Below are 16,053 nucleotides of genomic sequence, written 5' to 3'. Positions count from 1 at the left end.
TAAGCATGCAAAGAGTTTGCATATTTACAGGAAGAGAGAGTATCAGAAAAGGACAGGGTGGCGGGTGTGTGGGCGATTGGGTACCCTTATGGATTTTTTTTACTGTATAAGGATGTTTGGCTATAATCCCTTACTTGGGAACTAGTTTCCCTAGCAGGCTTGTGTAGGAAGCATTGATGTATGTTATGAGAACTTCTACTTATTTAAGACTTCATGTTGTGTTATTAGTTTTCCTTATGATCATCTTAGTGTTGAATGGACAGCTGGGTTGACTAATCAGAACCAGACTGAAGTTCTGAAGGAAGCACGGTTAGGTAGACTGCAATGCCTCCGAAGGCAGCATGATATTACCATCTGCACCACAGGAAGAGAACAGGGGCAACACGCCTCTCGCCCCACTCTGTATAAGGGCTAGAATACTCATTTATCCTGCCTGCAACAATGAGTTAAAAGGCTTTGAGTCGGTTTCTTGCCACTACTGCTCCTTTATACCTGGACTGTAACCCTACTGTCCGCACCGCAGTCCAGTTTAGTCAGCAATGGAAATATTCAAAAGAGTTACATTTTCAACAAACAGCTAAATTAAATAAATACAATTTTTTAATACACTTTTTTTTGCATATTTTATATGTTTATTGTCATGTAGCATACATAAGACAACTATACATCTTGTTGTATTATGAAATAAACTAATCTAAATACCAAGATTCATTACAAGGTTCTCAAGATAAACATAAAAAATACCTATAACATGCATATAGACATACAGTCGCTCTGCTGTATAACTCAGTAATTTAATATACAAATATATATTTAATACTGGATTTTATCTGCAATACTTGCATATAAGTTAAATAACAAATCAAACAGGGACTGTTTGATTTACCCCGATACAAATGCTTTAATGTGTTCGTTTTTTTATCTAGTGATAAATCTTTTGACAATCATTTGTGAATGACTGATTTATTAGCATGTTCTAATACACATATACATACAAGCTGCTCCATGTATAAACCAGGTGTCACATTCTAGAAGCCATTACAATGATACTGGCTGCTTTGATCTTTCACAGACAGCAATCTTTGGATGAGTGACCACCTTCACAAGCCGCTGCTCTGACGGACTGGAATGGTTGCTCAGGAAGCCCCCTGCTTTGTTGTCAATCGCTGCTTAAGTAGTAACCTGAATGAAGAGCCCTCCATCCCCTCACCCACCCTCAAATTTTTACTGTTACGGTACAGTAAATTTAAATTCAAATAAAGACATAAGGCATTTGTCTGTCCCTGAGAAACTGAAGTAAAAGGGTACAGTTTCTTCAAATAATGTAATATAAAATAACTATTTGTTTGTTTCTAAATGGAACAAAACATAAAATATTCTTACGTCCTTTGCATTTATTCAATTAAAAATCCAAAGTAAGTAGTTTAAAATAAATCATTAACACTAGAGCACCCCTTGTAGTTTATGCCATGAATCATTAGAACAGGACATGAGTCATTAACGGTTCATTAACTTTAGTTTATCAGGCAAGTTTCAACGGGTCTCAAGTGTGTGGGATACTTTGTTTGTTAACTAAAAGGTGACGAATTACATGGAAATGTCTCATGCTGAGGAGCAATATGCATTCGTCCTTCATAACCCTTAGAGTGCAACTAGACAGTTCAGTACACATCAACTCTGTGAAATACCTTTTTTATAATCTCTGTGAGCTCCTCATGCATTGGGCACACTTGAAAAAGTGGTTTGTTATTCTGGAATGTGTCACTAGTATTATATTACATTATTAGAATTTGCTATAAACCTTCTTTGTTCTTCCATGTTCATTAGATTTTTTCGTTCCTTCGTTACCAAGCTCTAACAAATCCGCTGGGTTTTTGAGATTAACCAAAATGATAAAATAAAACATTACCCCAGTTAAATTCTTCTGAGCAGCATGTCATGTGTGAGTGTACTGATGGGTTACGTATTCCTAACAAGTACGTCGGTAACATACATCCCCTGCCACGCCAGGAAGTTTAAAATGAGAGAATAAGAAGCATGCACATCAAGTGAAAGAATACAGTCAAATGCAACAGATACTTGTTTAGGTGGTCATTTAATAAAATGAAGATTGGATGCAAAAATCAAGGCAGCTAGAGTTCACCATATTGAGTGTCACAGACAGACACACAGGTCAGCTGTGGGTAAAGGATTATAGACAAATTAATTATCTGTAGGAGGCTTGAAATGCATGAAGAAAGCTTGGTGAAGAGTAGTGGAAAATCAAGGCTGTTATCATGTTCACCCAGTGTTGTTTAACAGACAGAAGGACAGACAGACAATCAGAAAGACAATAACTTGTGCTAAGCATATCCTTGGCAATTTTCTTCACAATCACAAACAGACAGACAGACAGACAAACCTGTATTTACCTCCATACCAGGACATACTTTCTCTGCTGTTTCTAGTGTGTAACTTAAACATACTTTTTTTTTTTTTTTTTTTTTTTTTGACTAGTGGGGGTTATTACTATTACTTTTGCCCAACAATCCAAAACCCTATGAGAGCCTATGAGAGTCCCGCAAGTAAATGAGCCCCCTTCCCTTATGAATGGCCTTGACGCCATAAGAGGTTCCTCTAAGAAGTTTGAAGACATCTTGTAAAACTGATATGCTGAAAATAAATATTTCAAGATTAGATTTGGGCTTCATTTCAATTTACAATTAAAGACTTACCCCTTTTCAAGACACTGTTTTGAACAAACAGAAGGGCCTGCCAGTTGTCCAGTGAGAACTTCATATTGTCCATTTGCAAATCCAAGTGAGTTACCATAGTAACAGCCTAAATACCAGCTTGTATCTGCAAAGGTTTAACAATAAAAAAAAGAATCAAAGAATTGAAGGATAATGCACATCCCACTCATTGACATGTTACCCAAGTAGTCTTGATGAAGTTACAAGGAAGTGAGTCAGAAAATAATGGGTTTACAAATCTATAATACAACTATAATAATATAGACATAACATTAATTCGACTGTAAATGATACACACATAGAAACAGCCTCCCAGGCATTACCAGTAACACAGCAGACACACTTTCCATGCTTTAACTGTAAGTCTACAGAGTAAACTGGAAGATGGAGCCACATTTCACCATTTCAATTGTCTGCAATTATCCGATAGCTTACACTCACTAAACAATTTAGGTAAAAGAGATATTGCTGAAATATGGGTCAACAAACCTGATAAAAAAAATATGGCTAAAATCTTTTGCACTAAATAAAATTTTCTGGACAAGTCGAGCGCTCAGACTTGCTAAACAAAAAAAAAAAAAGAATCCCAAACTTGTATAACTATCTCAGTACAACCTCATTCTCATTGGCGCCTCTACTCTAAGATATTATTTTAATATATTATTTTGTTATTTTAGATGCCATTTTATGAATACAAGAATGCTGAATCTTCTGGGTGGATACAATTCAAGATCAAGATTAGGTTATTATGAGTTATATGTATGTTGCTTACATGCAGATGACAATCCCTTAGATTTCCATACTTAAGAATTACATATTCACCATTTCCAGCCCTTTAAAAATGATAGCTAGTTTTATAAGTAATAAAAATCATTGACAGGCATGTGTTGTGTCTGAATAGTTAGTTTTTGTGGTTGTTGTTTTTTTTTTTTTTTTTTTAACTAGGGAATGAGTCACGCAGTGGGTGTCATTGTGGGCTCCTCACACAATGTTAACAGGCTCGAGTTTCATTTACCTGCATACTGAGGATAAGGCAGAAAAATGTCAAAACAGCCGAACATAAAAAAATGAAGTAGATCTGGTTTTCCTGACATAACCTTTAATTATGTATATACTGTGTGGTTTATTCAGTACCCATACTAACAATACAAGAAAAAAAAAAAAAAAAAAAAAAAAACACAGCAGTTTTGTATTTCAAACTTATAAATGCCAAAGGTTACTGGGTCTACAGTAGGAAGTAAAGCTACTTTTTGCATTTTTATCTCTGGGGTAAGAAGTGAATTTGTTTGCCACAACTTAGCTCTCTGTGCAGTGAACCGAAACAGCAAAAAACACAAAATTAGGCACAAATGGTACAGGGGAGCGACACTTATACGAGGCTAAGAATTGGATGGGCATGGAGACAGAACAGCTCCCTCTTATTCTCTTATTAGAGAAATAGGGCATGATTTCCAGGTGAAGTGTTACATTTTCACTGGAATTGCTACATTAAAGGAAGAGAAACTAGTTCCTAGTTGGGATATTAGCTACAGTATATTTCACTCTAAAAGCAATTGACCCCCCCTCCTCATTGACTTGCTACAATATTTATGGAAGTCAGAGAAATTTGCCAGGACTGAGGGAAAACTCCCTCACACGACTGGGAGATTTTAATAAATGAGATGATAACCCAATGGAACCAGTCAGGAAAATAAATGTACTTTATCCTCCCCTGAAGTTGTGTGCCTGAAAAATGTCACTACTATGTTTCAGTTAACAGTATAAATAAATAAGAGGGTCATAGGCCTTTTTCTTGTCACATGGCAGGCTTGAAATATGGAATTTTATTTGATACTGACAACATGCCCTTTATAGTCAATAATCACTTGATGGTTGTATGCAGCTATTTACTGTAGTTTGGCTATGTAACCTTGCTTTAAAATAGAAACCGTTCCATAAATCTTACTTGTCATACTTTGATATTTGCTTTATGGGTCTCACATGTGCATTTTTTAAAAGAAAGACTTTTTTGCAAACATGCCTTATCATTTTTAAATATGCATCTGGTAGTATACTAGGTAGAAGGTTTGGTCTGGTACTGTCTCCTTTCCAATTTTACTGCACCTTAGCGGTGTCTTTGGGGGTCAAAGAAAGTACTGCCTGGGGTGAGGGTATCTATGTTTTTCAATAAAAAAATAACTAAACAAAAGTAGCACGCTCAAGTATCAAACACTGTACAGTACAGAGTGAATCAAACACATTTCAGAATCATTTAATCATGAAAATGAGAACATTCATTATTTTTTATTTAGTGTATATTTAAATATTCAAGTGAACAAAGTCAAAGGAGTGGATCTAATATGTGAATGCAGCTGACATTTATAGACTAGTGAGAGAAATGTATGTCTACAGTGCGCACAAAGTATAATAAGATAAGACAGCAGATCTGTCAGACTGATGGAGAGCTGAGCTGGGACTTGCTTGGCATGTGCATCCATATCAAAGACTACACAAACTACTGGAGTTTTACTAGACAGACTCAGTTAAAAATAATAGCTGGGCTCAACCACAAATACAGCAGATTGCTACCCCAAATTATTTGATGGAGTTACATTTAATATATAACTGAATATAAAGTATTAGTAACTATTATATTACTGTATATTGCTCATGATCCAGCATTGTTCTGTCACCTTGCTCAACTGAGAATATTAACAAACCGCTAAAATGTACATTTCACAATATAAATCATAACTATAAAAAAAATTTAAATGTACATGTCGCTGTATGTCTTAGTTACTTGAACATCTGCTTAGTATAGACATTTTAAAAACTAGTTTGTGTGTGTGTGTGTGTGTGTGTGTGTGTATATATATATATATAATGATATATAATATCTAGCTATAATATATATATATATATAATATACATTATGCTCTCCTCCAGAGGAGGTCAATTCACCTAATAACCAGACTAGCAAGTTTTTGTTTGGTTTTTTTTTTTCCTCATGATACATCTGCAGTAACCCAAACCCAGAATTGCAGACGTTTTACAGAGGATGCATTCACTTTGCAGCTAGTCTGCATTTCCATTTCTGTGCGTAAGTTTAACAAAGTACCTTGTGACAAACAATGCCAATTAAAACATAATCGAATGCATGACTTTTTTTTTTGCGCCGTTTATCTTGTCCTTTCAGATTATACAACGAAACAATCCCATTTGAAAAAAGTTATAAAATGCTTGCTACTCACCATTATTTTTACCTGTGACAGGGGCCCATACAATGAAAATAACACAAACAACAGAGAGAAGCAAGTACTGGAGTGAAAACTCCATTGCTTTTAAAAGATTAATGCTCTCTGTCAAGAAATGATATTATCCATGGCTTACAGCAAAACAAAACCCTCTTCACCTGCAAGTTATATGTGTCGTTATAAGAGACCGGGGGGTGGGAGTTAGAGAGAGAGAGAGAAAGAGAGAGAGAAAGTGGGCGTGCTTTTCACAACACACACCTGAGTAAAAAGATACGCCATTCATTTATTTTTGTACTGTGGCAGTAGTAATTTTATCAAGGGACTGACAAGTCTGATAAAAAAAAAAAAAAAAAAACAAAAAAAAAACAAGCAAACAAACCACTAAGTAAAAATGTTAAAATGTATTTATTTTAATCAAACAATTCCCGTTTATTCGTGTACAGTTTTATACTGCAATATGATATATGAACTGCACTTTACTATATGCTGCCAAAGTTTAACCATCTGACTGTGACGTAGCTCACTTTCCAGTTTGTTCTCATTCATAAGGGCACATAAGCTTCCTCAGGTTCAACAAGAATATAAATGTTCAATGACAGTGGATTGTACTTTAGTTTCAGTGGTAAAATGCGAAGTATAATTCTATCGGTAATACAATTCTGTAAGGTGCACAACTCCTCAATCTGAAGACACTTCATGTAAATGAAATCGACTTGGTTTTGAAGCAGCAACAAGTTATATATCTTATGGTGCACATTAAAGAAATATAGATAAGGATACGTAATAAAAAAAAAAAATACTTATAATACTTATAAAAACAAGTGGCATGCTATCGAATAGTGCCCCATTCCCTTGTACAGTCCCCAGATTTTAACATCATTTGTGAAAATGAAGAAAAAAAAACAACGTAAAGCAGAAGAAAACACTGAAAAGACAAGAGTAGAAAGCGGGTATTTAGTTATGTAATAAAGTCTGAAAGCACTAGATAGAAAGCATCACCGCTTATCCACAGAGCAGGAGTAGCACAAGCAGTGTCAATGTAAGCTTTCTCTATGCCCACCCTTTGCCTCTCTTGTGCGCAGTGCCAACTGTACAGAGTTGTGTGTGAGTTTTGTATTGTTAACCACTGTACCTTGAGGGCCACACTGGTAGTTAATGCATTTTACTACAATACTTACTGTGAATGTAGTACTTGTATGCAATATTTCACATTTAGTATTTATAATCAATGTTATTGCATACATTATTACAGTAGAACCACATTGACATGTTTTGGTATAAATACGCATTCACACTAAGGGGAGCTTATATATAACAGAAATGTAATTCTGCTGTGCAGTGTTGAGAGTGAAGGTGGCAAGAGGACAGTTCGACTGTAGTATTTTCTTTATTGTGTTGTTCCCCTAAAAAAAGTACACAACAATGCCTGATAAAAAAGAACAAAGGCATACACATTTATTATTTACAGACATTAAATATAATCTTACCAAGAACAACTGAAATACTGGAAAATATTGGCAAATCCCAGTGACATACTTAACCTGTACTAAGGTAAACTTTCAACTGAGCACAGCAGAGACAGTACAAGTAATAGCAAAGAAAGCATTTCTTGACTGTTAAACGACACCCAGCTTGTACGTACTAAAACAACCCAGAGTTTTCTTTTTCATATACACTGCTGAAAGACACTTTGCTTTAATGAAGTGAATTTCAGTTCCAAGTCTGAATTATGCATGCGCTGGTATAAAGTACTGCAGAGACACATCTTCGTGTAGCAGAATAAAGTGAACAATCCTTTTGTTGACAATATCTGTTGAAAAGAAAAAAAATAAAACACAACATGAAAGATGTGTCACACATCAGTAACGTTTAGCATTTGTTTTAAATGGTACAGTGGCGAGGGAACCGGAGTTTCAGAGGACAGAGTATGAAAACTACACAAGTTTGTGTACTGGCACGTTTTTGATATTCACGGATGTTGGCTTCCTTATTAAGAAGAATTTACAGTTTGTGAATAAGGGCTTAGAAGGGTAAAACAAATCATTTTGAAGTGCAGCCTCAAATTTGACTTTGCTTTCAACAGGTGATGAATAAGTTGGAATTGTTGGAAAACTAAAAATGAACTTACTACATATTACTTTGCTTGGATTGACTTGCTGACCAGCAAGAAATTGCAGAAGTTTCCTTATGTCCACTTTAACATTCATCATTGTCTCAGGGTCTCTATCCTGGCTGGAGTCTTGAGATCCGTTATCACCTAGTTTTACCACTAACAGTTAGTCGTTTGTACCAATCAAATCTACAATAAAACTTACATACATTATGGTTGGACAGAAACACAAGATTTACCAATGCTTACCCCAAGAAGGGTTTCCAAGATCTTTGAAATGCGTGGTGACAGATACCAAATCAGTTTCAATCTTCAAATTCATCTCCCCGTTTAAATTGGCTTCCAGCACCTGCAGAGGTGACAGGTTCTGACACTTAATTCAGTCACATGCATGGAGTTTAAAAAGCGGTTTAGCATAACAATCATTCCTATGGTTTTGCATTGTCTGGAAAACAAAGCACTGATCAAGCCCATTGATCATGCCACAGCGCTTTAATGATTCGTCTCCTCATCCACTTCCTGTCTTAAAGATAAAAGGACCATACCTGACCCCACATGGTTTCCTATGTGAAGCACAGCTTTAGTCTGAGTCCTATTACATGTAAAACAGGAAGTGAACTTGTCAACAAATAAATAAAGTATAGAGAGAAAAAAAAAAAAAAAGACCCTGAGCCCAATTTTTAACAGTATATGATAAGACTTCAATTAATAGTCACAAATTTATGTAAAAAATGATATTCACGTAAACGTTAGAAAATGATTTATTCTGAGTCCTGGTTATCACACCTTTAAGCCACAACGGAAAAGAAAAATATACAGCAAGATGGACATATTCTATGTAGCCTCATTATATAACTTACAAGAAAGTTGGACAGGTTCTTCATTCTCTCCACAACATTCTTCATTGTCTTCAGTGGAGGCAGATATATACTAACCTGGGATTTTTACAAAAACACAATGTGATCATAAGCAGACCTTTTCACAAGGTAGACTCTTTAATCCTAAAATGCTGAAAAGATTGTTATGAATACAGTTGTTAAATCATCTATAAAACTGTCAGAGGCAGAGCAGACTATGACAGTGGGTGTATTTAAAGTTCCTGTACAAATCCAAAATATAGATTCCTGATCAAAGATGGAATGTTACAATGGAGTCCACACAAGCAATATTGGAATGCATAGATTAATACAGCCTTTAGAAAAGTAACTTCATCTGTTATAAATGCAAAGCTGAGACTTGAGGTATGTTGTCAGCAAATGATGAGCCCTGAATTTATTTTAATAATGTATGTATCAATTAAGCAACAGAACCCTGTTTGACATTTGACTGTAGCAACAGTGTCCTGACCATAAATCAATATTTGTTTGAGTGTGTGTGTGTGTGTATATATATATATATATAGCTGTATTTATTTATTTATTTTTAGACAGACGCATGAAAAGTGAAACATTTACACAGATTTACCATTCACTTCAAACATTTTAAGGCCTATCAAGACCGGTACAATACAAACCATCAAAATGAAAAAAGGGGCGTAACTGAGTCAATTTGAGAATGACACCAAACCAATGAACAAGAAACAGAAAGTAGCAAATAGTACAGCGCCGAAAGCAGACAGCACATGAAACAATCACAGAGAGGCAGAGCAACTAGACTAAGAAATAAATGTCTTTATACAAAATTCAGGCCTAGGTGACCAAAACCATCACTTCGAACAGGACATGTTGCCACCTCAACAGCTGCAGCCCAAATGAGCTTCAAAAACACACCATTCCCACAAGCCCTGCCCTCCCGAGGAAACAAGGAACCAATGAAACGAACGTTACCTCGGTCATTCAACAAATAGTAAGACACATATTACATATTAATAGATCACTGCAGAAGGACAAAACAGTCCAATTTTAAACTGAAGAAATAACAAGAAAAAAGAAAAGAAAAAAAACTTAATGTAAAACAACCCAATAGAAGCGTTGTATAAATCTAATACGCCCGGACTCAACTTAAAACATCAGATTGCTTTCTTACACGTTAGCCTGATCTCTTTAAAGATGACCAGGCCACGGCTAACTTATAAAATAAAAAGTGTATTTTCAATTGGACCATGGCATGTCCTCTATATACTTTTTTGTTCTCTGGTCAATTCAAACATCTCTCATATTACTCATCTAGCAGGAAATAAGTCTTCAATAACTCACATCGAAATCTGGCACACTGGGCTCCTTGAAATCATTCCAAAGTTTTTTTGGTATAACGCCCACAGGAATGTCATGCGTGACAACTCGACTGACTCTTGACAAGGATGGCTTTGGGAGAAGAAACTTCTATTAGCGCTTAGGTATTACTGCAAACTGGTTGATGTTGAACCTAGGTAGACAGCATAAATTGTCTTACAGGCATTAAGCAAATTTAATGACATTTACACATCAATGAAGTTTGATGAGTTGTTTCGTGCAATTATTCCAACCAGTCATTCAATCATAAATTGAGGTGAAACTACAAGAAAAGTCACTAGACAAGCATTTCTAAAATTAGAGGGAAACTAAAGGAAAACCTCCAGTTTCTTTTATTGGACAGGGCAATCAAAATTAATCATTCATCACTTGTAATTACTTTATAAAAGATTGAGTAAAATTTAAATGGGGATTTGTCTTCATTATCTAGCATATTTAAATATTCTGGCTCTCATAGTCTCTTTTACAGGTGGCAAAAAAGCCACTAAGCAAGATTTCAGCTATTGCTGCACTTACCAGTTCAACAGCCACAGTAATACAAGGGCAATGCTTGTTTGTCAGCTTGATTTTAAGTGACTTGGCATTGTGGGCTGTTTTCAAAGCCCTGGAAAGATTCTCAGCAGTCAAATCCATGTAGATCTCATTGTGTTCAGTCGATATCCCCTCCAGTTGAAACTCATCAAAAAAGTTTCCCTGACAAGAAAATAAATGTAATCACAAGTGGAATGGCCTTATTTGTTTGAAAATTACACATGTCCTTGAAACTGAGAATACCCTCTGTTAACCGATGGACCTCTGGCACATGTCATTTACATTGCTACCAACTAAACAATACAAATAGAAACTGATCAATGCACATTTTATTATGGGCCTTAAACTGTAATTTCAGCTCTTTGCAGGAAAGATTAATTGTGTCTGCAGTCTAAAAATTGCATTAGACGCTTCAGTAGATCAATACATCATACTGACTAATCAACTGTGGTCATAATAAGATTACCTGGGATAACTCACACCACATGCTGACACCCCCATTGGCAACTTTATCAGACAGGATGAAATACAGCTTGTCTGTAGTGAGTCGCAGTGTGCATGTCTTAGTTAGTTTGGAGATTGTATTCACCACACCTAGGACAAAAAAAAAAAAAAGAGGTCCACAATGATTCCCATAGACAGTATCCCAGTAGTATCCCAGCAAAGTGTGAATTTTGGACGGCATCCACGATATAACGTCATATTTTAAATACAGGTAAACATTCTTGGTCATATAGAGAATGTTTTGAATAACTAAATTGAAATAACTTGTTGCAATCCTGCTGTTTATGGAAAATAGTTGAATAAATATTGAATATGAAGTATATATACACTAAGTGTACAAAACATTAGGAACACCTGCTCTTTCCATGAAACAGACTAGGTGAATCCAGGTGAAAGCTATGATTCCTTATTGATGTAACCTGTTAAATCCACTTCAATCAGCGAAGATGAAAAGGAGACAGGTTAAAGAAGGATTTTTAAGCCTTGAAACAACTGAGACATGGATTGTGTATGTGTGCCATTCAGAGGGTAAATGGGCAAGACAAAAGGTTTAAGTGCCTTTGAATGGGGTGTGGTAGTAGGTGCCAGGCGCGCCGGTTTGAGTGTGTCAAGAACTGCAACACTGCTGGGTTTTTCACGCTCAACAGTTTCCCGTGTGTATCAAGGATGGTCCACCACCCAAAGGACATCCAACCAATGGCAGGCCAGTGGTCGAAAACGACTCATTGATGAAAGAGGCCAAAGGAGGCTGACACAAATTGTGCAGAGCAACAGACGGGCTACAGTTAGTCAACTGACAGTCCAGTACAACATTGGTGCTGAAAGACCCATAAAAGAATGTACAACTCATCGTACCTTGACACGAACGGGGTATGGCAGCTGACGACCTAACACAGTTCCACTTCTTTCAGCAAAACACAAGAAACTGTGGTTGCAGTGGGCTAAGGAATGAAAACACTCAACACTGGAGGATTGGAAAAAATAGGGTATGGAGAAAATCATGAGTACATGCATCCATCATGCCGCGTGTCAACATTGCAGGCTGGTGGTGGTGGTGTGATTGTGTGGGGTGTCTTTTCATGGTACACATTGGGCCCCTTGATAAAAGTGGAGCAACATCTGAATGCCACAGGATATCTGAACATCATTGCTAATCAGGTGCATTCCTTCATGGCAGCAGTGTATCCACCTGCTAATGGATTTTTTCAGCAGTATAATGCCCCATGCCACAAGGCTAGGATTGTCCAGGAATGGTTCCACGAACATGACAGTGAATTCAGCTTACTGCAGTGGCTGGCCCAGTCACCAGATCTCAATCCAATTGAGCATCTGTGAGATGAGATGGAATGAGCTATTCTGAGTAGAGATCCACCACCAGCCAACTTGACATAACTATGGGAAGCATTGGAGTCAACATGGGCCAGCATCCCTATGGAATGCTTTTGACACCTTGTAGAGTCCATGCCCCGACGAATTGAGGCTGTTCTGAGGGCAAAAGGGGGTGCAACTCAATATTAGGAAGGTGTTCCTAATGTTTTGTACACTCAGTGTGTCTGTGTGTGTGTGTGTGTCTGTGTCTCTCTCTCTCTCTCTCTCTCTCTCTCTCTCTCTCTCTCTCTATATATATATATATATATATTATATATATATATATATATATACACACACACACACACACACACACACACACACACACACAGTACTGTGCAAAAGATTTAGGCAGGTGTGAAAAAATGCTGTAAAGTAAAAATGCTTTCAAAAATAGATACTTTATATTTATCAATTAACTAAATGCAAAGTGAGTGAACAGAAGAAAAATCTAAATCAAATCCATATTTGGTGTGACCACCCTTTGCCTTCAAAACAGCATCAATTCTTCTAGGTACACTTGCACAAAGTCTGGGATTTTGTAGGCATATAGTCAGGTGTATGATTAAACAATTATACCAAACAGGTGCTAATGATCATCAATTCAATATGTAGGTGAAACACAATCATTAACTGAAACAGAAACGGCTGTGTAGGAGGAATAAAACTGGGTGAGGAACAGCCAAACTCAGCTAACAAGGTGAGGTTGTTGAAGACAGTTTACTGTCAAAAGTCATACACCATGGCAAAACTGAGCACAGCAACAAGACACAAGGTAGTTATACTGCATCAGCAAGGTCTCTCCCAGGCAGAAATTTCAAGGCAGACAGGGGTTTCCAGATGTGCCGTCCAAGCTCTTTTGAAAAAGTACAAAGAAATGGGCAACATTAAGGACCGTAGACACAGTGGTCGGCCAAGGAAACTTACTGCAGCAAATGAAAGACACATCATGCTTACTTCCCTTCGCAATCAGAAGATGTCCAGCAATGCCATCAGCTCAGAATTGGCAGAAAACAGTGGGACCCTGGTACACCCATCTACTGTCCGGAGAAGTCTGGTCAGAAGTGGCCTTCATGGAAGACTTGCAGCCAAAAAGCCATACCTCTGATGTGGAAACAAGGCCAATTGACTCAACTATGCACGAAAACACAGGAACTGGGGTGACGAAAAATGGCAGCAGGTGCTCTGGACAGATGAGTCAAAATTTGAACTATTTCGCTGTAGCAAAAGACAGTTTGTTTGCCGAAGGGCTGGAGAGCGGTACACGAATGAGTGTCTGCAGGCAACAGTGAAGCATGGTGGAGGTTCCTTGCAAGTTTGGGGCTGCATTTATGCAAATGGAGTTGGGGATTTGGTCAGAATTAATGGTCTCCTCAATGCTGAGAAGTACAGGCAGATACTTACTTATCCATCATGCAATACCATCAGGGAGGCATCTGATTGGCCCCAAATTTGTTCTGCAGCATGACAACGACCCCAAGCATACAGCGAAAGTCATTAAGAACTATCTTCAGTGTAAAGAAGTACAAGGAGTCCTGGAAGTGATGGTATGGCCCCCACATAGCCCTGATCTCAACATCGAGTCTGTCTGGGATTACATGAAGACAGAGAAGCAACTGAGGCTGCCTAAATCCACAGAAGAACTGTGGTTAGTTCTTCAAGATGTTTGGGCCAACCTACCTGCTGAGTTCCTTCAAAAACTGTATGCAAGTGTACCTAGAAGAATTGATGCTGTTTTGAAGGCAAAGGGTGGTCACACCAAATATTGATTTGATGTAGATTTTTCTTCTGTTCACTCACTTTGCATTTTGTTAATTGATAAATATAAACTATTAACATATCTATTTTTGAAAACATTCTTACTTTACAGCATTTTTTCACATCTGCCTAAAACTTTTGCACAGTACTGTGTGTGTATATATGTATGTTCCTCGTAGAAGTACAGTGTACGTCGAAACACAAGAAACATTCCAGTGTTAACGCAATTGTTAATGTATCATATTTTAACATATCGGTAGCTTAGATCTTCTTAAAAATATATATTTCAAGCGGGGTGGACACAAAACCGTTTCTTTTTAGGAATCACTGCCTATCGAAAACGATTTTTTTTTTTTTTTTTACATTTTAATATGCTGATTGTAAAATCGATTTTCAACAACATTAAACAAACACAAAAAAACCTCCTAAACTAATGTTTATTTTTCATAAACCCATCTGCAATACGATGTACCTTACTTAAACACATTTTCAAATTCACTCACGTGTAAAATGGTTAAGGCAGCCTATGTCGATCATTTTAGCTCGAAATCTCATGTTTTATGTTGTTTTGTTGCAGCTTTAAACAGATATATTTTATGAGCGTACTGTCTATTCTTTTTTAATTTTTTTATCAGGACCATTCAAAATGTGGCGCTACTTGTGCTGCACGCATTTGAGCCCCCTCTACAACAAGTTCACTGTAGTAAGTATAAAACTTATTTCCTGATACTGCCATCAACGATCTACTGTAATATATTTTATGATTTTCTACATCGAATAGTACTAGTACTACCGGCACAGCATATTTCGGGGACAAGAAATGCAAGTACTCTGGAAGTATGGCTTTGTTTTGAATTTCGTAACAATATAATAAAACTTTCTAACTCTCTCTTCTGACCGTTTATAAATCACCTCAATCAAAACGCCATTTGACGAATGACAGTTTCCTGTGTCATGTTTGTGAACTCGTATTGCAAATAGCATGAACACTGTTTTTGAATATGGCTCGTATGTTTTAAAATGGATACTGTCTCATCTGTTGCCAATTCCTCAACAAACTTCATTTCAAAGTAATTCAATCTGAAGAACGCCATGTAATATTCATACAGTGCAAACAGGCACATGAGGTGCTGTACACTGTACGTTACGCTCGTAGTTAAACCTGTAATGGGTGAAACTCCTATGCAATAGGAGGCTTATTTCCTTGCCATAGCACAGCCCCACCCGAGAAAGTCGTGCCACCTTGATGAATATTACTTCACCGGTATTGCCAACCTTAGGAAAAACGGAAGTCACGAGTTATTTCTCGTATCTTATCACTGCATTTAATTATTTAATGTACACCATGGCCAAAAATCAGAAAATAATATACTGGTCACACACTTTACATACGTGTGTACTGGAATTGTGTCACTGTTTGCTTTGCACAAATGTCAGACAGGAGCCAAATAACCTCTTAAGTACTACCCTGAATTATGGAACTTGTAGGTTGCTGTTTTTTTTTTTTTTTTTCAGCAAGCAAGCAAGCAAGCAACAACTGAGCATTTAGTAATCGATCTGTATTGCGCATTACTATCTCCATGACC

At 36.9% G+C, this 16,053-nt stretch overlaps 1 protein-coding gene across 1 annotated transcript; it reads right to left on the bottom strand.

Moving 5' to 3' along the window:
* Positions 1–7,337: 7,337 nt before the first annotated feature.
* On the bottom strand, positions 7,338–16,024 carry hus1 (HUS1 checkpoint clamp component). The gene is made up of 8 exons (XM_041244490.1): positions 14,971–16,024; positions 11,304–11,431; positions 10,823–10,999; positions 10,271–10,378; positions 8,936–9,010; positions 8,325–8,424; positions 8,094–8,222; positions 7,338–7,775 (listed from the first exon to the last, which is right to left on the bottom strand). Exons 1-8 carry the CDS (start codon positions 15,020–15,022, stop codon positions 7,693–7,695), a joined length of 852 nt encoding a protein of 283 aa, XP_041100424.1. The 5' UTR covers positions 15,023–16,024; the 3' UTR covers positions 7,338–7,692.
* Positions 16,025–16,053: the final 29 nt, after the last annotated feature.

The sequence above is a fragment of the Polyodon spathula genome, chromosome 3 (assembly GCF_017654505.1).
Source record: "Polyodon spathula isolate WHYD16114869_AA chromosome 3, ASM1765450v1, whole genome shotgun sequence".
Classification (NCBI taxonomy): Eukaryota; Metazoa; Chordata; class Actinopteri; order Acipenseriformes; family Polyodontidae; genus Polyodon; species Polyodon spathula.
This window is presented reverse-complemented; position numbering and strand designations above follow the sequence as displayed.